At 44.6% G+C, this 20,729-nt stretch overlaps 1 protein-coding gene across 1 annotated transcript in view; it reads right to left on the bottom strand.

Annotated features, from left to right (window-relative positions):
* The window catches only part of UBAC2 (UBA domain containing 2), a 292,792-nt gene that overhangs the window by 93,791 nt on the left and 178,272 nt on the right, over positions 1-20,729 (bottom strand). The window contains exons 6-7 of the mRNA XM_073614426.1: positions 17,752-17,875; positions 11,213-11,260 (exon numbers count right to left, since the gene is read on the bottom strand). Coding sequence (XP_073470527.1) covers positions 11,213-11,260; positions 17,752-17,875 — 172 coding nt within the window. The remainder of the gene's footprint in view (positions 1-11,212; positions 11,261-17,751; positions 17,876-20,729) is intronic.

Below are 20,729 nucleotides of genomic sequence, written 5' to 3'. Positions count from 1 at the left end.
CTTAATCCTATTGTATTGTATTGTATTATAACTGTATTGTCTCCCTTTTATATTGTAAAGCGCTGCGTAAACTGTTGGCGCTATATAAATCCTGAATAATAATAAAAATAATAATAATATGGGGTTGAGGGGAGAAATCACAACCAATACCCACCTGTGTGAGTTGCATCCTCCTCCTGCCACACCTCCAACACCACAGACACAGCCTGGATTTAAGCCTGGAAGGAAGAGTGGAAGGAAGACAAGAAAGTGATGGCCTGGGTTCAGTCTGGTCTGACAAAAGATGCAGGCTGTTGTATGACCACAGCCTGGGGACATACATGTCATCTGCTGCTGTTCATGATCTCTTGGACTTCTGGCCCAGATTGTACTCCCTTAAATAATATGGACACCTTAGGCCACCAATTTTGACTTAAAATAGTTGATGTCTGCCCTGGGGGCCAAAGGCTTCGCCAATTTCAGCAGTTTCTCTAGCGTTGCCTTCCTCTTTATTTGGTTATGACCCCTAATAAAGGTTTTTTTGGAACGAATACTTGCCTATGTGTGTTTTCCTTCAAAAAGGACAGTTTATTTGTGAGTAGGCAGGTACATTTCCAAAATACAATGTGAAATTAACAAGGGATACCAACACCAACCAACCTACTTGAGATTCAAAAATACAAGATAATAATGGTGTTGTGGTAACTTGACACACAAAACACACACAAAAAAATTATGGAGATCACCAAAAAAATAAAAAACAAACAACAAATAATAAAAAATATAAAACCCAAAAAATTATTCGGTAGATCTGACGAATAAAAATATTATATTCATGAAATCACGAGAAATAATGAAGAAATACGTTTGTGAGAACTTTGTGTGAATATGAGCAGCAAAAAAACTTCATTCTTCTAGCTTTAAAAGAAGAAAAGAGTGCGCTGCATTAAACAATTTAAAACATTGCAGCATGACGAAAGTGCTATATCCATTAAGAACGCTAATTTTACCAGACCGAGCACTTCCGTCTCGGAATTTATTCTGAGCAAGCGTGGCACTTTGTGCGTCGGAATTGTCTACACATGGTCGGAATTTACGCGAACGGATTTTGTTGTCGGAAAATGTTATAGCCGGCTCTCAAACTTTGTGTGTCAGAAATTCCGATGGAAAAAGTCCAATGGAGCCCACACACGATCTGAATTTCCGACAACAAGCTCCGATCGCACATTTTCCGTCGGAAAGTCCGACCGTGTGTACAGGGCATAAGAAATGTAGCAGAATACATTTTGGCCTAAATTCATGAAGAAAGGTAATTTATTTGCAACATTTTAAAACAGAAACAAAGAAAAATTTGGGGTTTTTTTTTTCAAAATTTTCAGTCATTTTTTATTTATTTAGGAAATAATAAAAAACCGCAGTGGTGATTAAATACCACCAAAAGAAGCTCTATTTGTGTGAACAAAATGTTACAATTTTTTTTTAGTACAGTGTTACATGACCGTGCAATTGTCATTCAAAGTGTGACAGCGCTGAAAGCTGAAAATTGGCCTGGGCAGGAAGGGGGTAAAAGTGCCTGGTATTGAAGTGGTTGATTGCCATTTTAACCTGTGCGTCACCTTGTGTGTCTGTACCAAGGCCAAACATTCCAGAGCATGTAAACTTTTGATCAGGGCTATTTGGGTGATTTCTGTTATCATTATGATTTAGAAAGGAGCCAAAACAACTATGTGATAATAAATGGCTTCATGTGATCACTATCCTTAAATAAAAGGTAGTCGTTTGGCATGATCAGTCATATTTTCAAGATCAATGCCAAAATGTCACCATTGATGTCAGGGTGTGCAAACTTTTGAGCACAACTGTAGTAAGGAAGTTATATCACCTCCTCACCATCTGATTTAACCCTGTAATGCATTACTGTGCTACAATTGCGAGCAATGCATTAGGTTGAGGCGTGGCTCCACTAAACTCAATAAGCGAGTTTAATAGCTGTTACCGCCTGTCAAAGTTTGCACCCAGAGTTAAAAGTGCTGTGGCGCAAAGTATTGCAGCTGCGGCACGTGTACATCCCTACTAGGCTGTATTGTAATGATTGGAGTGGACAGCCAGGGAGGAGGTAAAACTGTGTTTCTGCCATGTGGTTTAAACAACAACCCCACGCCCATCTAAAAGTGCCCAACAAATCAGGATCTTTGAGAGAGGGACAGCTACAGAGCTCAGCATGAGTACACCCCAACAGATGTCAGAAAAACTTTACTTTTCTTTCAGAATCAACATTTTCTATGGGGCAAAATCCTCCCACAAATGCGGGCCATTAATTGCAACCAAGATTTGTTAATTTGCACACACAAAAGAGTATTTTTCCTAAAAAATTTATTCAAGACCATATTGCAAAAATGAATACACCCCAACGAAAGTCTTAGGAGCAAAGCTAAATGTTAGATATCAAAATCCTAATTAACAAGAATTCAACTACAGGGGAGTCTAATTTTTAATTAAACAGGTGTCCAGCAGACTGTTGATTATAAAAGGGTGTTACTTAACAAAGAAAACCCCTTCCCATTTCATGCTGTCAGCACTGGCACCACATGGAAGAGAAATGTCACACCTGAGAAAGAAAATTTCTGTACACAAGAAAGGTGAAGGCTACAAGAAGATCGGCAAAGCTTTACTTATCAGTCAGAATACTGTAAAAGTGATACAAAAATTTAACAAAGATGGAACTGCAACCATCTCACAGAGACATCCAGGCTGTCCACGGAAGTTAACGTCACGACAGGAGTCTCTTCTGATGAGAAGATTTGAAGAAAATTGCCATGCAAGTTCACAGCAGTTAGCTGTAGAAGTAGAAAGCCAAACTGGGGTGTTTACTGTGACACAATATGGCGTGCACTGCAGATAAATGGCATGCATGGGTGTCGTCCACAAAGAAAGCCTCTCCTAAAGCCCATGATCTAAAAAGCCCACCTAGAATTTGCCAGGGCCCATGCTGAAAAAGAAGACTACTGGGACTCTGTATTCTTGAGTGATGAGAGCAAGATAAATGTTTTTAGAACTGATGGTTTCAAAAACTGTATGGCACTGCATAGGTGAGGAGTACAAAGAAAAATGCATGGAGCAGTGAAACATGTTGGTGGCAGTGTCCTTCTGTGGGGCTGCATGAGTGCTGCTGGTGTCAGGGAGCTGCATTTCATTGATGGTGTCATGAATTCTCAGATGTACTGCTCTATATCGAAAAAGAAGATGCTTCCATCACTCTGTACCCTTGGTCATTGTGCACTTTTCCAACATGACAATGATCCAAAACACACATCTAAGGCCACTGTTGCAATTCTGAAGAACAACAAGGGGAAAGTGATTCAGCGGTCAAGTACGTCTCCTGATCTGAGCCCAATTGAACACCTATGGGCAATTTTGAAGAGACAAGTTGAGCATCACTCAACATCCAGCATCCAGGCTTTAAAAGAGGTCGTTATTGAAAAACAGAAAAAGACAGATGTTGCAATATGTCGCCAACTTGTTCATTCCATGCCTAGAAGACTTGGTGCTGTCCTTACAAATTACGGAGATCATACTAAATACCTGATGCAGTGGTTTTATTGGTGGGGTTTATTCATTTTTGCATCAACTAATTTGAGTAACACTTAAGGTTTTGTAATCCAAGTTATATTATTAAACTTACTTTCACATAATGGAGCTAAAAAAAATGTTCTATAAAACTCAGTTTTGTCAAAACTTTGAAAATTGTTCTTGTGTTCATTGAGATAATCTTACTTTTCAAAAGGGGTGTACTCATTTATGCCGAGCCCTTTCCTAAATGTATTTATTTTTTAATACAAAGAGTCTGAATTTTATTAGCATTTCTAAAGGGCACAAATTTATTCTTACTAAAAGAAATAGAACTACTAAAAAACTTTGACTGATTCATAGATTTGTTCCATCTGTACAAAATGATTGGATGATTGGTAAACACTGAAACAAACCTTTGCTTATCCAAATGTTTGATAATATAAAAGGGAGATAGAATACCAAGCATGTCTGATAGAAAACTATATTAACCACTTGCTGCCCGCCCACCATCATATGACGGCGGGACGGTACAGCTGTTGTTCTGGGTGGACATCATATGACGTGATCGCCTTCCAGGCCCCCTAGGGGGCGTGCGCGCGCCACCGTGTCGCTGGGGACCCGGTGCGTGTGCCTGGCGGCGACGATGTCCGCCGGGCACCCGCGATTGCCCAGTAACCGAGCAGGACTGTAGATCTGTGTGTGTAAACACACAGATCCACGTCCTGTCAGAGGAGAGGAGACCGATGGTGTGTTCCTTGTAGGGAGGAACACCGATCGGTCTCCTCCCCTTGTGAGTCCCCTCCCCCTACAGTTAGAATCACTCCCTAGGAACATAATTAACCCCTACAGCGCCCCCTCCTGGTTAACCCCTTCATTGCCAGTCACATTTATACAGTAATCAATGCATTTTCATAGCACGGATCGCTGTATAAATGTGAATAGTCCCAAAAATGTGTCAAAAGTGTCCGATATGTCCGCCGCAATATCACAATCACGCTAAAAATTGCAGATCGCCGCCATTACTAGTAAAAAAAAATAATAATAAAAATGCTATAAATCTATCCCCTATTTTGTAGACACTAACTTTTGCGCAAACCAATCAAATACGCTTATTGTGATTTTTTTACCAAAAATATGTAGAATACATATCGGCCTAAACTGAGGAAAAAATTTGTTTAAAAAAAAAAAAAATTGGATATTTTTAATAGCAAAAAGTAAAAAATATTGTGTTTTTTTCAAACTTGTCACTCTTTTGTTTATAGCGCAAGAAATAAAAACAGCAGAGGTGATGAAATACCACTAAAAGAAAGCTCTATTTGTGGGGAAAAAAATTATAAAAATGTTATTTGCATACAGTGCTGCATGACCGCGCAACTGTTATTCAAAGTGCGACAACGCTGAAATCTGGAAATTGGCCTGGGCAGGAATAGGGGTGAAAGTGCCCTGTATTGAAGTGGTTAAAGGTCTTCATCAGCAAGACCATGGTGGTCGACAAGGCAACTGTGTTGCTACATTCTGTGATGGTAAAGTTCTCTAAACACATTTTGCCGGATGTATAAAATTGGATCCTTCATTTTTTTTTTTTTTCTTTATTTAGCCAAGTACAATTCGTGGGAAAATGTTGTATCAACTTTCCAGTCAACCTTGTCCCTCAATACTTTCACATCATTGTGGCCTTTTCTCTTTGCACCTAATTATTTACCAATTAATATAAAGTATAAAAAATATTACCTTCTGCCACTGCTGGTTCCTCTTTACAATACCTCAATATCCCCCCCCCAACCCCCTCTCCCTCATCCATGACCCCCCCCAACCCACCCACCAAACCCCCCCCCTCCCCCGAGAGTCCCAACGTCGCCCCTCCTTGTCTGTCAGCTCTTCCTAGAGCCTGTTGGGCGCCTAACTTAATTATAAATTTTTATATACTTTTGTGTTTTAATATTTTTATTAAAGCGAGTTGTCCGACTCTTCCTCCCACACCTCCGCCAACTGGTTTGAAGTTTTGAACCTAACCCAATCTCTCCATGTCTCCTCATATTCCTCTATCTCCAGCCCTTCACTGTATCTTAGGTATTCCATACAATAAATTTCATCTATTTTGCTGAACCACTCCCGCATTGAAGGCCTCCTAGTGTCCCGCCAGTGTCTAGGGATGAGACTCTTAGCTGCGTTGAGGAGGTGTGGTAACAGTATTTTCCGGTAACGCTTGGAGGGGACACTGCTGCCATGGTGCAGACATACCCAGGGGTCGTCTGGTACAGTCTGGTTGGTAATCAGATATATGGTCCTCCTTATCTCCTCCCAAAATTTTTTCAATACCGGACACGCCCACCAGACGTGTAGCATTGTCCCCACTTCCCCTCCAGCAATACTGTGAGACCCCATCCTGGATCTTATGCGCTAGATCCGGGGTGACGTACATTCTGGCCAGGATTCTAAAGTTCGTTTCCGATATCTTGTAATTTACTGATGTAGCGTTTACTCTACTCAGGACCCTCCTCACCTCCTTATCGCTAATCTTATTTCCTATTTCCTCCTCCCATTTCTTGAGAAATCCTGGGCGCTCAGCCTCCCCCATTCCTATCAAGGTTCTATAGATCCTGGACATTCCGCAGCGCAATGGGCCCAGACAGGGTGCCATTGATTTTCACTCTGGCGGTGGGGTGAGTATAAAGGGCCTTAATCCTTCCAATCATTTTATTACCCAAGCCAATCTCTTCCAGGGTGTTCCTCATGAAGCCCCAGTCTACCCTGTCGAATGCTTTTTCCGCATCCATCGACAGGAGTAGACCTGGGGCTCCCCTGTCCCTCATTATCTGGGTCAGCATTAATGTTTTAATGCTGTTGTCTCTCCCCTCCCTCCCGGGTACGAATCCTACTTGGTCGGGGTGGATCACATCTTTTATAACCTTTTTAAGTCTATCTGCAAGAATCTTTGCGTAGATCTTTGTATCTACATTCATGAGGGAGATGGGTCTGTAGCTGGAGCACAAGGTGCCATCCTTTCCCTCCTTCTTTATCACGGAGATGTGCGCTTCTAGGGCTTCCTTTCGCATTTCCCAGCTTTCCCCAATCCCATTAATATAAGAACACAGTATGGGGAGCAGTGGTTCCTGTAACTTTTTGTAGTAGAGGGCAGTCAACCCATCGGGCCCTGGGCTTTTCCCATTTGTGATATCCTGGATGGCCTTCCTTAGTTCCTGTAGGGTCACCGGGGCATCTAGCATGTTACTGTCTTCTTCCGTGATCTTTTTTAAGTTTGTCTCCTTTAAGAACACTTTACTAGCCTCATGCTTATGTTTGTCCCGTTCCCGAGAGTCATCCGCATTAATTGCGTACAATGTCCTGTAGAATGCTTGAAAGGCATTAGCTATATCTCGCGTTCTATGCTTAATTTCCCCAGAACTGGTCCTAATTCTTTCAATATATTGGCTCATTTTCTTCTTTTTTAAGGCACTTGCTAAGAGTCTACCGGGTTTGTTACCGTTAATATATCTCTCTTTTTTAACCAAAAAATAGGTTTTGCGTGTCTCATGTTCCAGGGAGGTCCTCAGCTCTTCCCTCCTTCTAAGTAGGTTTGCCCATATCTCCCTCCCTCCTAATACTTTGTGTTGTTGCTCCAATTCTTGTATCTCCTTGATCAGGGCTATCTTGTGATTTTTTGATCTCTTATTTTTTTCCCCCCCGATCATCAAAAAGATATCCCTTATATATGTTTTATGGGCTTCCCAAATTGTTGCCTCATTTACCTCCCCGGGGATATTGATTTTAAAGAACCACTCCAGCTCTACTTTTATTCTCCTTAAAGTGTCATTATCAGCTAACAGATCCTCGTTCAATCTCCACCCCGTACTCTGCATGTCAGTTTCTCCTAGCTTTATATACAAGCTCACGGGTGAGTGGTCCGAGAATGCCATATTACCAATGACAACGCCCGTGATCTCCTCCAGCAACCTATGCTCTACCAAGAAAAAATCAAGTCTTGAGTATGTCTCATGCACGGGGGAGAAGTAAGTGTAGTCCCTTGCATCACCTTGCTGTATCCTCCAGACATCTACTAGCTGGAGTTGATGCAACTTTTTTTTAAGTTTCTCGGCCCACACTCCTCCCCTCCCCCGCGCACGAGACGAATAATCTTTCTCCGGGTCTAGACACAGATTAAAATCTCCCCCTACTATGGCCCTCCCCGACTTAAATATCCCGAATTTAGTCAATATGCTCATTACACATCTATGAGTATTTTTGTTTGGCCCATAGATGTTTGCCAGGGAACACTTCCAACCATTGATTTTTCCTTTAAGGAAGAGAAACCTCCCCTCCGGGTCGGATAGCCCCTCCTCCAGTTCAAATCTAATTCCCTTGGAAAACCCTATGGCCACTCCTCTTGCGCCCCTGATTGGGGTATCACTGTAGTACCACCTTGGAAAATCTCTAGAGTAGATTTTTTGGTTCCTGTTGGTACTGAGATGTGTCTCTTGAAGCATTGCTACCTCGGCCTTCAGGAACTTCAATTTCCCCAGGATATTGGCTCGCTTTACACAGGCATTTAAACCCCTTACGTTATAAGAAATAACTTTTAGGCTAGATGTCATCACGCTCTATTATTTACATTCTGTTTACTAGCAAACAAGCTCCCGACGTAATTCGCTCTGTTGGGCTCTCTCCTATCCCCCAACCCCCTTCCTCCACCCGCCCCCCCCACCCTCAAAAGCCCCCCACCCCCCAGCACCCCCCCATTCCCTTCCCCTGACTTTTGGGGGTACAGCAGGTCTTAACTCGACCCAGAAAATAACAGTGGCCCCCCTCCACCTCCTGGCCCCCCGGTCGTCCCCCAGAGGTTGAGCTCGGGGCGGGATAAGATCGATACCGCAAGTTTTTCATTGCTTGTGAGGTAGCTGTCAGTCCCGGCAATCCCCCCCTCGTACCTCCCGCCTCCCCCACCCCGGTCACCCCCCCTCAGCCCCCTCCCCACCGGCTCCATGACCTAATAAAACATCAATGAGTGGGTTACACATAAGTCCATGAGTAAACTTCGTTGAGTCCACAGTACACATTTCTCTCTCTTTTTTTTTTTTTTTTTTAAACCCTTGTGTTTAATTTAAATTTAGGTTTACTGCAGATCTATTACGAGTTGCTTACAAGCCTCCAAGTAGATATTTCCCCTATTAGTTCCTGGCTGGTGTTCCTCTCCCACCAGCCTGGGATTTCCACCAGGGGTATCTCTAAACGCTCACAGAATTTTTGTGTTTCTTTCGGAAATCTGAGCACGGCCTTTCGGCCTTCTTTACGTCCAATTAGGCAAGCTGGGAAGCCCCAGGAGTATTGAACTCCATGCGATTTTAAAGTTGCTAGAAGGGGTTTCTGAATTCTTCTCCTATTGAGGGTCGCCGCTGCAAGGTCTTGGAAGATGTGTAGATTTGTTTCTCCATATTTAGCCTGGCGATTTCTCTTTAAATTAGAGGTTATCTGTTCTTTATCCGCAAAGTTGTGAAATCGCACAATGATATCTCGTGGTGCATCTCCCCTAATTTCTGGTGGTTTTCTTATTCTATGCACTGTGTCCAATTTGAGCTTTCCGCCGGCTTCTGTTGGATCCATCAGGTCTCTGAAGATTTCTTCCATTTTGAGTTGTAAGTTCTCTGTTCCTTCTTGCGATTCTGGGAGACCTCTAATCCGGAGATTTTTTCTTCTACTACGGTTCTCCTGATCTTCCAAAGCGTATTTGATGTTTCTATGTTCCACCTGCATAGCTTCCATCTTGTGTCTCAGATTTTGGATTTCAACTCCATGTTTGTCGGCTGAAGATTCGACCTCCTCCACTCTTTTCAAAATGTGGTCCATATTTTCACGCACCGTGCTGATCTCTTCCTTGATTGAAGTCTCCAGCCTAGCAAACATCTCTACTATTTCCTCCTTGGTGGGAAGTATTCTGTCATACTGAGTTTCAACTGGCGATTCGGTTTCTATGTTGCTTCCTGGATGTCTTGCGTCCCCTTCAGCCATTTGCCTTCTTGACCCAGCTTTACCTGAGCGTTCTGGTGTTTTACTTTTTGCGCCTGTTGCCGCTGTTGCCCCAGTTAGTTCCCCCGGATTCTCCTTCCCACCGTCATTTACCATATATCTCCTAATTGTGCCTGGGCTTGCACTGGTCCTGGGTGGGTTCGCTGTGGTCCCTCTCGTTGACTTGCCTCTCATTTCTCTGTTTATTTCGGCCCCTAGGGGAGCAGGCCGGCAATGTAGACAGTGTAGGCGGACCACCAGATGGGGGGTTACAAAAATGGCGTTAGCGCGTAGCTGGTTGGCAATTTTTATTTGCGTTTTCTCCTTTATTTACACAAGTATATTCTGAATCTTCTACGTACTTTCTCCCTATCTTATGCAGTCATTTCACTCCAGCCTGGACCCTCGGCCTAGGATTTATACTGCTCAGCTAGTTGCCCTTTATTCTCATATAGCCCCAGGCCCCCCAGGCCCGGAGGAACAAAAACCCCTTCTTCCCCTCCCAGGTACAAGCAACGGCAAGGGGGACTAAAACCGCTTATATTTTTTACCTCCCTCCACTTTTTACCTCCCCCCAGCCTTCACCTCTATCCACGCCTCTACCCACACACGCCCCTCTGCCAAATGTGTCTTCGTATACACTTAATAGAGATTACTGCATGAGGGATATGGGAGTATTGAACGATCAATCATATGGTATTACAGGTAAGAAAGCAACTATAGATAACACTCCTTAGAATCCGGGAAAACAGATATACCTATACAGTTCGTTCTTGAATAGGAGGTTGAAGAAAAAGTCACTTACCCTCCTTGTTGAAAAAAGGGAACTTTACAGAATCTTACCCACCAGGCTTCCTGTTTTGCTGTTACCCCCTTTTTTTTTTTTTTTTCTTTTCTTGTAGTCTCCTTGTTACTCCTGGGTGCTTCCACTAATACCCAATTTCACCCTCACGATGCTGTCATTTGTTGTCTTCAGCCCCTACAGCACGGACCTCGGCAGCGGTTCCTGCTTATGGAGTTCCCCCCTGGTGGTCCGCTGACTTCTGCATCGAGTGGGGGAATGACACGGCGAATCCGAGCATACTCTCGGCCACAGCTGTTCTTGTCTGCTGCTGCTCGGGATCACCGCTCTCCCCGCCCACCCTCTTACTTCTGTTGTCCGGAGCCGGGGTGAGGTCTCGGGGGAAGAGGAGAAGTGAGAGCCGCGTACGCTGCACGGCTCACCGGGCTGAGGGAGCGGGAGGACGGAAGGCTAGATTTCGGTCCGTGAGCCCCTGGTGCGCATCATGGCTGGAGGGACACCGAGCTCCTGGCTCACAGCACTAGCAGTCCGACCTCGCCCACATCCGGCTCCTCCCTCCGATTAACCCACCGATGAAATTGGATCCTTCATAATACTGGATGAACAGTTGCTTCTAGTTTGAAATAATCACGAATATAAACTATACTAAATATAAGCATCATTTGTTTAAAATATTTCCTAACATATGGCCACGTATGTACCATGGAAAGTTTAATTTTTGGTGTTTCAATGAAGTACATAAACCCAGATTATTTTAAACTTAAATCAGCAATAACTAAATATTTGATGTTTGGAAGGCATGCAAATGGACAGTGAAAAGAGATTTTTTTTGGCACAGTGTAAAAAATATTGTATACTCACCAGCCCACTTACTGCAACCACCAGCATGTACGGGCTTGAGGTCAAAAGCTGAACAAAAGAAATGAAACAAGTGTAAAAAAAAACCTGGTTTTAGATCTCTAGAAATTGTAAGCAATTTTAGTTCTTTTTAGAAAGAGGATGTCACTAAAATTTTTCAACATTTTTCAGATACAGAAGGTTATCAGCATGGACTAATTTAAATTAAGTTCTTACAAAGATTTTAAATTCTGTGTTTCTTATGTTTATACAAAAAATGTGTTTCATAAAAGTTAAAAAAGCAGAAACTGAGAACAGGAATTTCCGCTCCTAAAATGTAACAATTATTTCAGTATCAATGCCTTCTTCATACAGAAAGAGTTTACACATCGTTGCTGCCATAAAAATCCCAAACCCCTCAACAAAATAACAATGCAATTTTTTTTACACTTACAGCCAACAGAGCACCCGAACTTTTGTAGTAGTGAGTGCACAACTTGTATAACAGTGTAAATTTGCTGTCCCCTCAAAATGACTCAACACACGGCCATTAATGTCTAAACCACGAGCAACAAAAGTGAGTACACCCCTAAGTGAAAATGTCCAAATTGAGCTCAGTTAGCCATTTTCCCTCCCCAGTGTCATATGACTCATTAGTGTTACAAGGTGTCAGGTGTGAATGGGGAGCAGGTGTGTTAAATTTGGTGTTATCGCTCTCACTCTATCATACTGGTCACTGAAAGTTCAACATGGAACCTCATGGCAAATAACTCTCTGAGATCTGAAAAAAAAAAAGATGGCCTAGGCTATAAGATTGCCAAGACCCTGAAACTGAGCTGCAGCACGGTGGCCAAGACCATACAGCGGTTTAACAGGGCAGGTTCCACTCAGAACAGGCCTCGCCATGGTCAATCAAGTTGAGTGCACGTGCTCAGCGTCATTTCCAGAGATTGTCTTTGGGAAATAGACGTATGAGTACTGCCAGCATTGCTGCAGAGGTTTAAGGGGTGGGGGTGGGGGTCAGCCTGTCAGTGCTCAGACCAAATGCCGCACACTGCATCACATTGGTCTGCAAGGCTGTCGTCCCAGAAGGAAGCCTCTTCTAAAGATGATGCACAAGAAAGCCCACAAACTGTTTCTGAAGACAAGCAGACTAAGGACATTGATTACTGGAACCATGTCCTGTGGTCTGATGAGACCAAGATAAACTTATCTGGTTCAGATGGTGTCAAGCTTGTGTGGTCTGTGTGTGTGGTCTGTACCGCCCATTGGAGGTGGTGTCCTCCTTCTCCTCTCCTCCCTGCTTCTACTAATTCCCCTCCTGAAGCTGTTCATCCCTCCCCCCTCTCATCATGCATGTATCTGCGGCTCGGCTCCTGTCATCCACCTCTGCTATACGTAGTATAGTATGGAAAACCAGGCAGCCTGTCATCTGTTCTTGCTTTCTCCTATCACTGCTGCCCCTTGTCTCTCCACATCCTCCCCCCTCCCCTCATATATTTCTCCAGCCCTTATCAATAATTGCCACTCTTCAACTAATCTCCATTGTCTTGCTTTGTTTACAGCCCCTGCCATTAGATCACACAGTAAAGAATGCAGAGAGCCGAAGTTCCCTGAGCATATAACTCCATACACACCAGGCAACATCAGAGGCAGGAAGTAGAGGATTCCATGGGAGGCATTGAGAAGCATTGGGCACTGTGACAGCTGAGCAGGAACACAGACATCTTCCTTATTATTATTTGCATCATTCATTGCAATCTCAAGGACTCATGGGAAATGTAGTCTGAATACTGAGAGAGGGAGAAGAGGATATGATGCAATCACTGTTCTAACACCTCCTCTTTGCTAGAATACAGGCTGCATTTTTTGAATCACAGAGCTGACTTCCTGAAAATCACATCAGACATATCTCTTAAATGGTAAGAAATTTCACAAATGTAATAACTGTTCAGTGTTTTGTGTGGGGGGTGTACTAATTTTGAAAGTAGGCGCAGAGCGGCACAGCGCACACCCAGTCTCCTTTAGCAGATGCCGCAAGTCTGAAAAGGAGGGTTGCACACCACTAGTATCAGACAGCACATGATTTCAGAGAAACGAGCCTCTCCTTGGCTGCACGGAGAAGCGAAGGATCTGGCAGAGATGTTCTGTCCTCCTCTCTTTTAGCAACAGCTGGGACAAGGTGGGGGTGTAGACAAGGGGGGTGCTGCAGGAGAGGTGTAAGGGCCACATGAAATGGTCTGGAGGGCGAGATTTGGCCCGCTGTCCTTGTGCTTGACACATATAGTTTAAGTGAATCCCAACTTTATATACAGTCAGGTCCATAAATATTGGGACATCAACACAATTCTAATCTTTTTGGCTGTATACACCACCACAATGGATTTGAAATGAAATGAACAAGATGTGCTTTAACTACAGACTTATAGCTTTAATTTGAGGGTATTTACATCCAAATCAGGTGAACGGTGTAGGAATTACAACAGTTTGTATATGTGCCTCCCACTTTTTAAGGGACCAAAAGTAATGGGACAGATTAACAATCATCCATCAAACTTTCACTTTTTAATACTTGGTTGCAAATCCTTTGCAGTCAATTAGAGCCTGAAGTCTGGAACGCATAGACCTCACCAGACGTTGGGTTTCATCCCTGGTGATGCTCTGCCAGGCCTCTACTGCAACTGTCTTCAGTTCCTGCTTGTTCTTGGGGCATTTTGCCTTCAGTTTTGTCTTCAGCAAGTGAAATGCATGCTCAATCGGATTCAGGTCAGGTGATTGACTTGGCTATTGCATAACATTCCACTTCTTTCCCTTAAAAAACTCTTTGGTTGCTTTCGCAGTATGCTTCGGGTCATTGTCCATCTACACTGTGAAGCGCCATCCAATGAGTTCTGAAGCATTTTGCTGAATATGAGCAGATAATATTGCCCAAAACACTTCAGAATTCATCCTGCTGCTTTTGTCAGCAGTCACATCATCAATAAATACAAGAGAACCAGTTCCACTGGCAGCCAAGTGCTGTGTTTTGGCCTAGGCCAACAAGGCCCAGGCCTAGGGCGGCACTTTGGGGGGGGGGGCGGCAAAAAAGCCGCCCCCCCCCCCCCCACCAAAACGGCATCCGTGCCCTCCTCCCGACTCCCGCACAGCAGGGCACATCAGCAGAGTAAAGCTCAGCAGTGCAGTGGCGTCGGGGCTGCAGATGGGGCCAGAAATCAGTGTAAGCAGGAGCTGTCATTCTTTCTCTCCGATTGGTCCTCTGCTGTGGCCAATCAATGGGAGGGAAACAGCGGTCAGGAAGCTGGGCGGCGGCACTGCAAAACCAATTAGAGCCGCTCTCTCTCTTTCTTCTCCCTTCGGCTGACAGAAAGGGGAGGGGGGGCGAGTGGGGGAGTTCTCTAGTAAATGGAGCATCAGCGTTGTGACAGGAAGAGGAGAGATGCGGGCTGCCTGTGTATCTCCCCCGCTCGCCCCCCTCCCCTTTCTGTCAGCCGAAGAATAAGAGAGAGAAAGCGGCTCTAATTGGTTTCACCATGCCGCCGCCCAGCTTCCTGACTGCTGTTTCCCTCCCCATAATTGGCCACAGCAGAGGGCCAATCAGAAGACTCTGGGGGCATCATGGGAAAAGTAGTCCCTGAAGAGTGGCGGCCCCTGTGTGTGTCCACAGACATCATGCTACAGCCCCCAGCATGCATGCACTCTGCTGGGGGGTTACAGGAGGAGAAAAAGAATACTGTGCTGGGGGAAGCCAGATAGGGAGCCACGCTGTACCCGCACCACCAGAGCCATGCTGTACCCGCACCACCAGAGCCACGCTGTATGCACACCACCAGAGCCACGCTGTATGCACACCACCAGAGCCACGCTGTACCTGCACCACCAGAGCCACGCTGTACCCGCACCACTAGAGCCACGCTGTACCCGCACCACCAGAGCCACGCTGTACCCACACCACCAGAGCCACGCTGTATGCACACCTCCAGAGTCACGCTGTACCCGCACCACCAGAGCCACGCTGTACCCGCACCACCAGAGCCACGCTGTACCCGCACCACCAGAGCCACGCTGTACCCGCACCACCAGAGCCACGCTGTACCCGCACCACCAGAGCCACGCTGTATGCACACCACCAGAGCCACGCTGTATGCACACCACCAGAGCCACACTGTACCCACACCACCAGAGAGCAACGCTGTACGCACACCACCAGAGCCACGCTGTACCCGCACCACTAGAGCCATGCTGTACTCGCACCACCAGAGAGCCACGCTGTACCCGCACCACCAGAGAGCCACGCTGTACCCGCACCACCAGAGAGCCACGCTGTAGCCGCACCGCCAGAGAGCCACGCTGTAGCCGCATCACCAGAGAGCCACGCTGTACCCGCACCACCAGAGAGCCACACTGTACCCGCACCACCAGAGCCACGCTGTACACGCACCACCAGAGAGCCACGCTGTACCTGCACCACCAAAGAGAGCCATGCTGTACCCGCACCACCAGAGGAGGAGAAAGATGAAGCCACTGCCAGGGTAGAGACATGCTACACTACTGACTAGAGTCGGCCTGGGCAACCCAGAGTGAGCGACCGTCTAGCCAGAGGGATCACTGTTGCGGTTTCATCGGGTCTGGTAAGAGAGCCTGTTGGCCATTATCCATTACTGTTCCCAGGGACTGAGCCATTAGGAAGTGCCTAACCTTATATCCTCTAGGCCAACCCTAGTGACACCACGGTCCCAGAGCCCACAAGTTCCGGCACTGAGTTTTGGTAACTGGTCAGACAGGGATGCGCCAGCGTGGGCACCCAGGACATTTGCCGTCCGGAGTCCCACAAGCGGCGATGGGCTTTCCGTGGCAGCCGACACCTCTCTCCCCACTGTCAGCCACACACACTCCTCGGCTCCTCCTCCCTTCTCCTTCTCGGCTCCAATGTTCTAGTGTACACAGCCAGGAGGAGGAGGAGCCACAGAGGAGGGACACGACTTCAGAGCAAGAGCCTCCCAAAGCACCCAGCACATATCCCCTTACCCCCCAAATGAAAAGATGCCGCATCCCTCACTGTCCTCCTCCCGCGGCGTCCCTCTGTCCTCCCATGAAGATGACAGGGCGGATCTTAAAAAGGAAGGGGTGTGGCCTTGACAGGAAGGGGTGGGTCGTAGTTAAATTAGGGGGTGCGCGAGCTTAGTCAGGCCTAGGGCAGCACAAAACCTAAATACACCACTGCTGGCAGCCATACATGCCCACGCCATGACACTACCACCACCATGCTTCACTGATGAGGTGGTATGCTTTGGATCATGACCAGTTCCTTTCCTTTTTCATACTCTTCTCTTCCCATTACTCTGGTACAAGTTGATCTTGGTCTCATGTGTCCATAGGATGTTGTTCCAGAACTGTGAAGGCTTTTTTAGATGTTTGGCAAACTCTAATCTGGCCTTCCTGTTTTTGAGGCTCACCAATGGCTTACATCTTGTGGTGAATCCTCTTTATTCACTCTGGTGAAGTCTTCTTTTAATTGTTGACTTTGACACACATACACCTACCTCCTTAAGAGTGTTCTTGATCTGGCCAACTGTTGTGAAGGGTGTTTTCTTCACCAGGGAAAGAATTCTTCGGTCATCCACCACAGTTGTTTTCCGTGGTCTTCCGGGTCTTTTGGTGTTGCTGAGCTCACCGATACATTCTTTCTTTTTAAGGATGTTCCAAACAGTTGATTTGGCCACACCTAATGTGTTTGCTATCTCTCTGATGGGTTTGTTTTGTTTTTTCAGCCTAATGATGGCTTGCTTCACGGATAGTGACAGCTCTTTGGATCTCATATTGAGAGTTGACAGCAACAGATTCCAAATGCAAATCGCACACCTAAAATGAACTCTGGACCTTTTATCTGCTCCTTGTGACTGGGATAATGAGGGAATAGCACACACCTGGCCATGGAACAGCTGAGCAGCCAATTGTCCCATTACTTTTGGTCCCTTAAAAAGTGGGAGGCATATATACAAACTGTTGTAATTCCTACACCGTTCACCTGATTTGGATGTAAATACCCTCAAATTAAAGCTGAAAGTCTGCAGTTAAAGCACATCTTGTTCATTTCAAATCCATTGTGGTGGTGTATAGAGCCAAAAAGATTAAAATTGTGTCGATGTCCCAATATTTATGGACCTGACTGTAGCTCCAGATTCTCTCCAAGAGACAGCAGTAAAGGGTCAAACACCTCCTCCCACCAGTCTTGTCTTTTGCTTTCCTCTACCCAGTCTTGTTTTTCTCTTTCCTCTACCTATGAGCAGTTCACGAAGAATGTTAGATAGTTTAGCCATAAGTTGCTCATCCAAACAGCCTAGATCAACATACCTAAAATCAGACTAAGGTGCTCCACAGTACACCAATCAGGACCCCTTTATGGCCCACAAAGACAACACTGCATTTAAAATCCATGTGTTTTTGAGAATTTTTCATACACTGGGTGCTTTTTTTTATTGGTTTACAAATATTCACAAAGCTACCTCTAAAAACACACCCATAAAAGATGTTCTATATAGCTATAACAATTAACATAAATGTACCTGTAATCCCACGATGTACACTAATGTTTTGTTCGTGATTGGAAACCACCCAAATATGTGGGCCAAGGATACTTGTGGCATGGAATAATAAAATGGAACAAAAAGTGCAAACACCGGAGCTAAACTGTGGAAAAGAAAAGAACATAAATATTACTCTACATTTAAATTTCTATAAGACAGGAAAAAAAAAAACAATCTAAGCATATACAGAATAGACAAGCTTGGAAATGTATATGGGACCAAACAAATCTTCCAACTTGTCATAAAATAACACCTGTTGAAAACATCAGGTTGTATCACACATTTAATATATGCTATTTTAGTATTAATCATACCGTATATACTCAAGTATTTTCAGCCCCTTTTTTTGGGCTGAAAGTGCCCCCCTCGACTTATACTCGAGTCACCGCCGTCTGCCTACATGATCAGCGTGTCATGCAGGCAGACGGCAGCCAGCGTGTGCTACATACCATTCGGCAGCCTCTCACGGTTCAAAAGCTGCGCCTCCTCCTCGTCTGTGATAGGCAGAAATCTCCATTTCCCAGCAGCCTATCACGGACATTCTCTCATCCTCGTCCATGGTATGAGGATGAGAGAATGTCCGTGACAGGTTGACCGCTGACTGCAGGGAAATGGAGTTCTCTGCCTATCACGGACGAGGAGGAGGCGTGGCTTTTGAACAGTGAATGGCTGCCGAATAGTAATAGCACACGCTGATCGTTGGATGCAGAGCGGCACACAGAGGCATGCACAGGACACAGGTAGGTTGCACACATACACAGGACACATACACACATACACAGGACACATGCACACATACACAAGGACACAGGACACATGCACATATACACAGGACACATGCACATATACACAGGACACATGCACATATACACAGGACACATGACACATGCACATATACACAGGACACATGACACATGCACATATACACAGGACACATGACACATGCACATATACACAGGACACATGCACATATACACAGGACACATGACACATGCACAGGACACAGGGAGGTATACAGCTGCAGATGGGCATTGTTGACCCTTTTTTTCCACTTACAGTAGCTGCTGAATTTCTCACCCTCGTCTTATACTCGGGTCAATACGTTTTTCCCATTTTTTTGTGGTAAATTAGGGCCTCAACTTATACTCGAGTATATACGGTACTTTGTTTTTATTAATATTTTGAGTGCAAGGGTGTAACTACACCATAGCAGACTATGCTACTTCTATGGGGCCCGGAAGAACAGGAAGCCCAGAGCCTACCTGCAACTGCCATGAAAACAAATAGTATTCTCTAACTATAGGAAGTGCCCTCAAGACGCAGATTAGAGAGACACGGGTTTATTAAAGTCGGAGAGTACAAAATAAAGCTCACTTCTGCATAGGAACCCATCAACTTCTAACCTCAGCTTAAGCTTTGGCAATAAAACCTGGAAGCCAATTGTTTTTTTTGTAGAAGTGAGCCTGATTTTGCACTCTCCAGCTTTAGTAAATAAACCACAAGGACCAGTTCACACCAGAATCGCACAGGAACGGGGTCCACATTTCTGTGCATTCCCCTGCAGTGCGATTTTGCAGCCCATTCATCTGAAAGGGCTGTATATCGCACCAGAACACACAAAAAGTAGTGCATGCACTCCTTTTGAAAAACACACTGCAGCAATCGCATGGTACTGCGGTACCATTTGGTCTGGTGCCTGCAAACGACCATACATATGGTTCTATAAATTATTGAACTGTTGTATGTACTTGCATGGTGTTACATGTATATATAATTATTATATTTTGTATCAACTTTTTAGATTGTTCGTATTTTTATGGAAGCCTTTCAGCCCTCTCCCTTTTTCCCTGAAGAAGACCCTTACTTCACATGTCGAAATGCGTTGGATTTTATCTGTCTAGTTGGCAGTTGGTTTGGGCCTCTTCCATCCTCTTTTATATTTTGCAACTCTATGTGTATTTCAATGTCATTATGTGTTTTATGATACGATGTTAAATGAATAAAAATTGTATTTTTTTACTATATATTTTTTTTCCGAGTGTTCATGGTCCTTCAAAGTCCTGTCTTTTGAGGAACTTTTCTTTTACCTGCAAACACACTGTGTTTGTGATCTGCATTTGGAGTACCATTAAAAATGTATTGGCACCCACAGAAGATCGCAAAGGTAGTGTAAGAAACATGCATGGAACATGCCTTTCTCACACCGCGCTCTGGTGTGAACCTACCCTAACCGTTTTGCCTTAGGGCCAAATACTCATAGTTAATGTACTGATGAGAGTACTAAATCTATTAGCTTTTGTTTTTCATTTTAGGATTATTGAATCAGATTTGTCTTGCTTCATATATTTATGCAACATATTGGAACATACTATGTTTCATGATTTTTAATCACATTTTGTTCTCGTTTAAACAGATCTTTTATCACAAAGCAAATTAGATCAAACAGCAAACATTAGCTGGAAACAGAACATACATCTTGCATCCCAATGAACCTACGACACCATACATAGGCTAGTTCAACTAGATTAGGCTCTGCTTTAGAGCTGCACGATTAATCGTTATTGCAATTTTTCCCCCCTTGCGATCTTGACAAGGCATTTTTCCAATTCTTTATATGCAGAGAATTCTCTGCTGAAGCCGACAGCTGTCAAAAAAAAAAAAAAAAAACAGGCAGTCTGCCAAGTATTACAACATTCCTCAGCCACGGAACTAACTATAAACATTGTAACGTTTTGTCCTTTTAGAGCAAAGGGATGAACTTTAAGCCCCATACACACTATCAGATTTTCTGCTGATTTTTTTCCTTCAGATTTACCAAAACCATATATGAGGTCAAACCTTAGGAGTTTCAATTTGTATACAATCAGGCAGGCCCTTGCACTACATTGTTTGGTAAATCTGAGACAAAGACAAAATCAGCAGAAAATCTGATAGTGTGTATGGGGCTTTAGGGTCGG

The sequence above is a fragment of the Aquarana catesbeiana genome, linkage group LG02 (genome assembly GCF_042186555.1).
Source record: "Aquarana catesbeiana isolate 2022-GZ linkage group LG02, ASM4218655v1, whole genome shotgun sequence".
NCBI classification, from domain to species: Eukaryota; Metazoa; Chordata; class Amphibia; order Anura; family Ranidae; genus Aquarana; species Aquarana catesbeiana.
The sequence above is the reverse complement of the archived record's forward strand: the minus strand, read 5'-3'. Positions and strand labels throughout refer to the sequence as shown.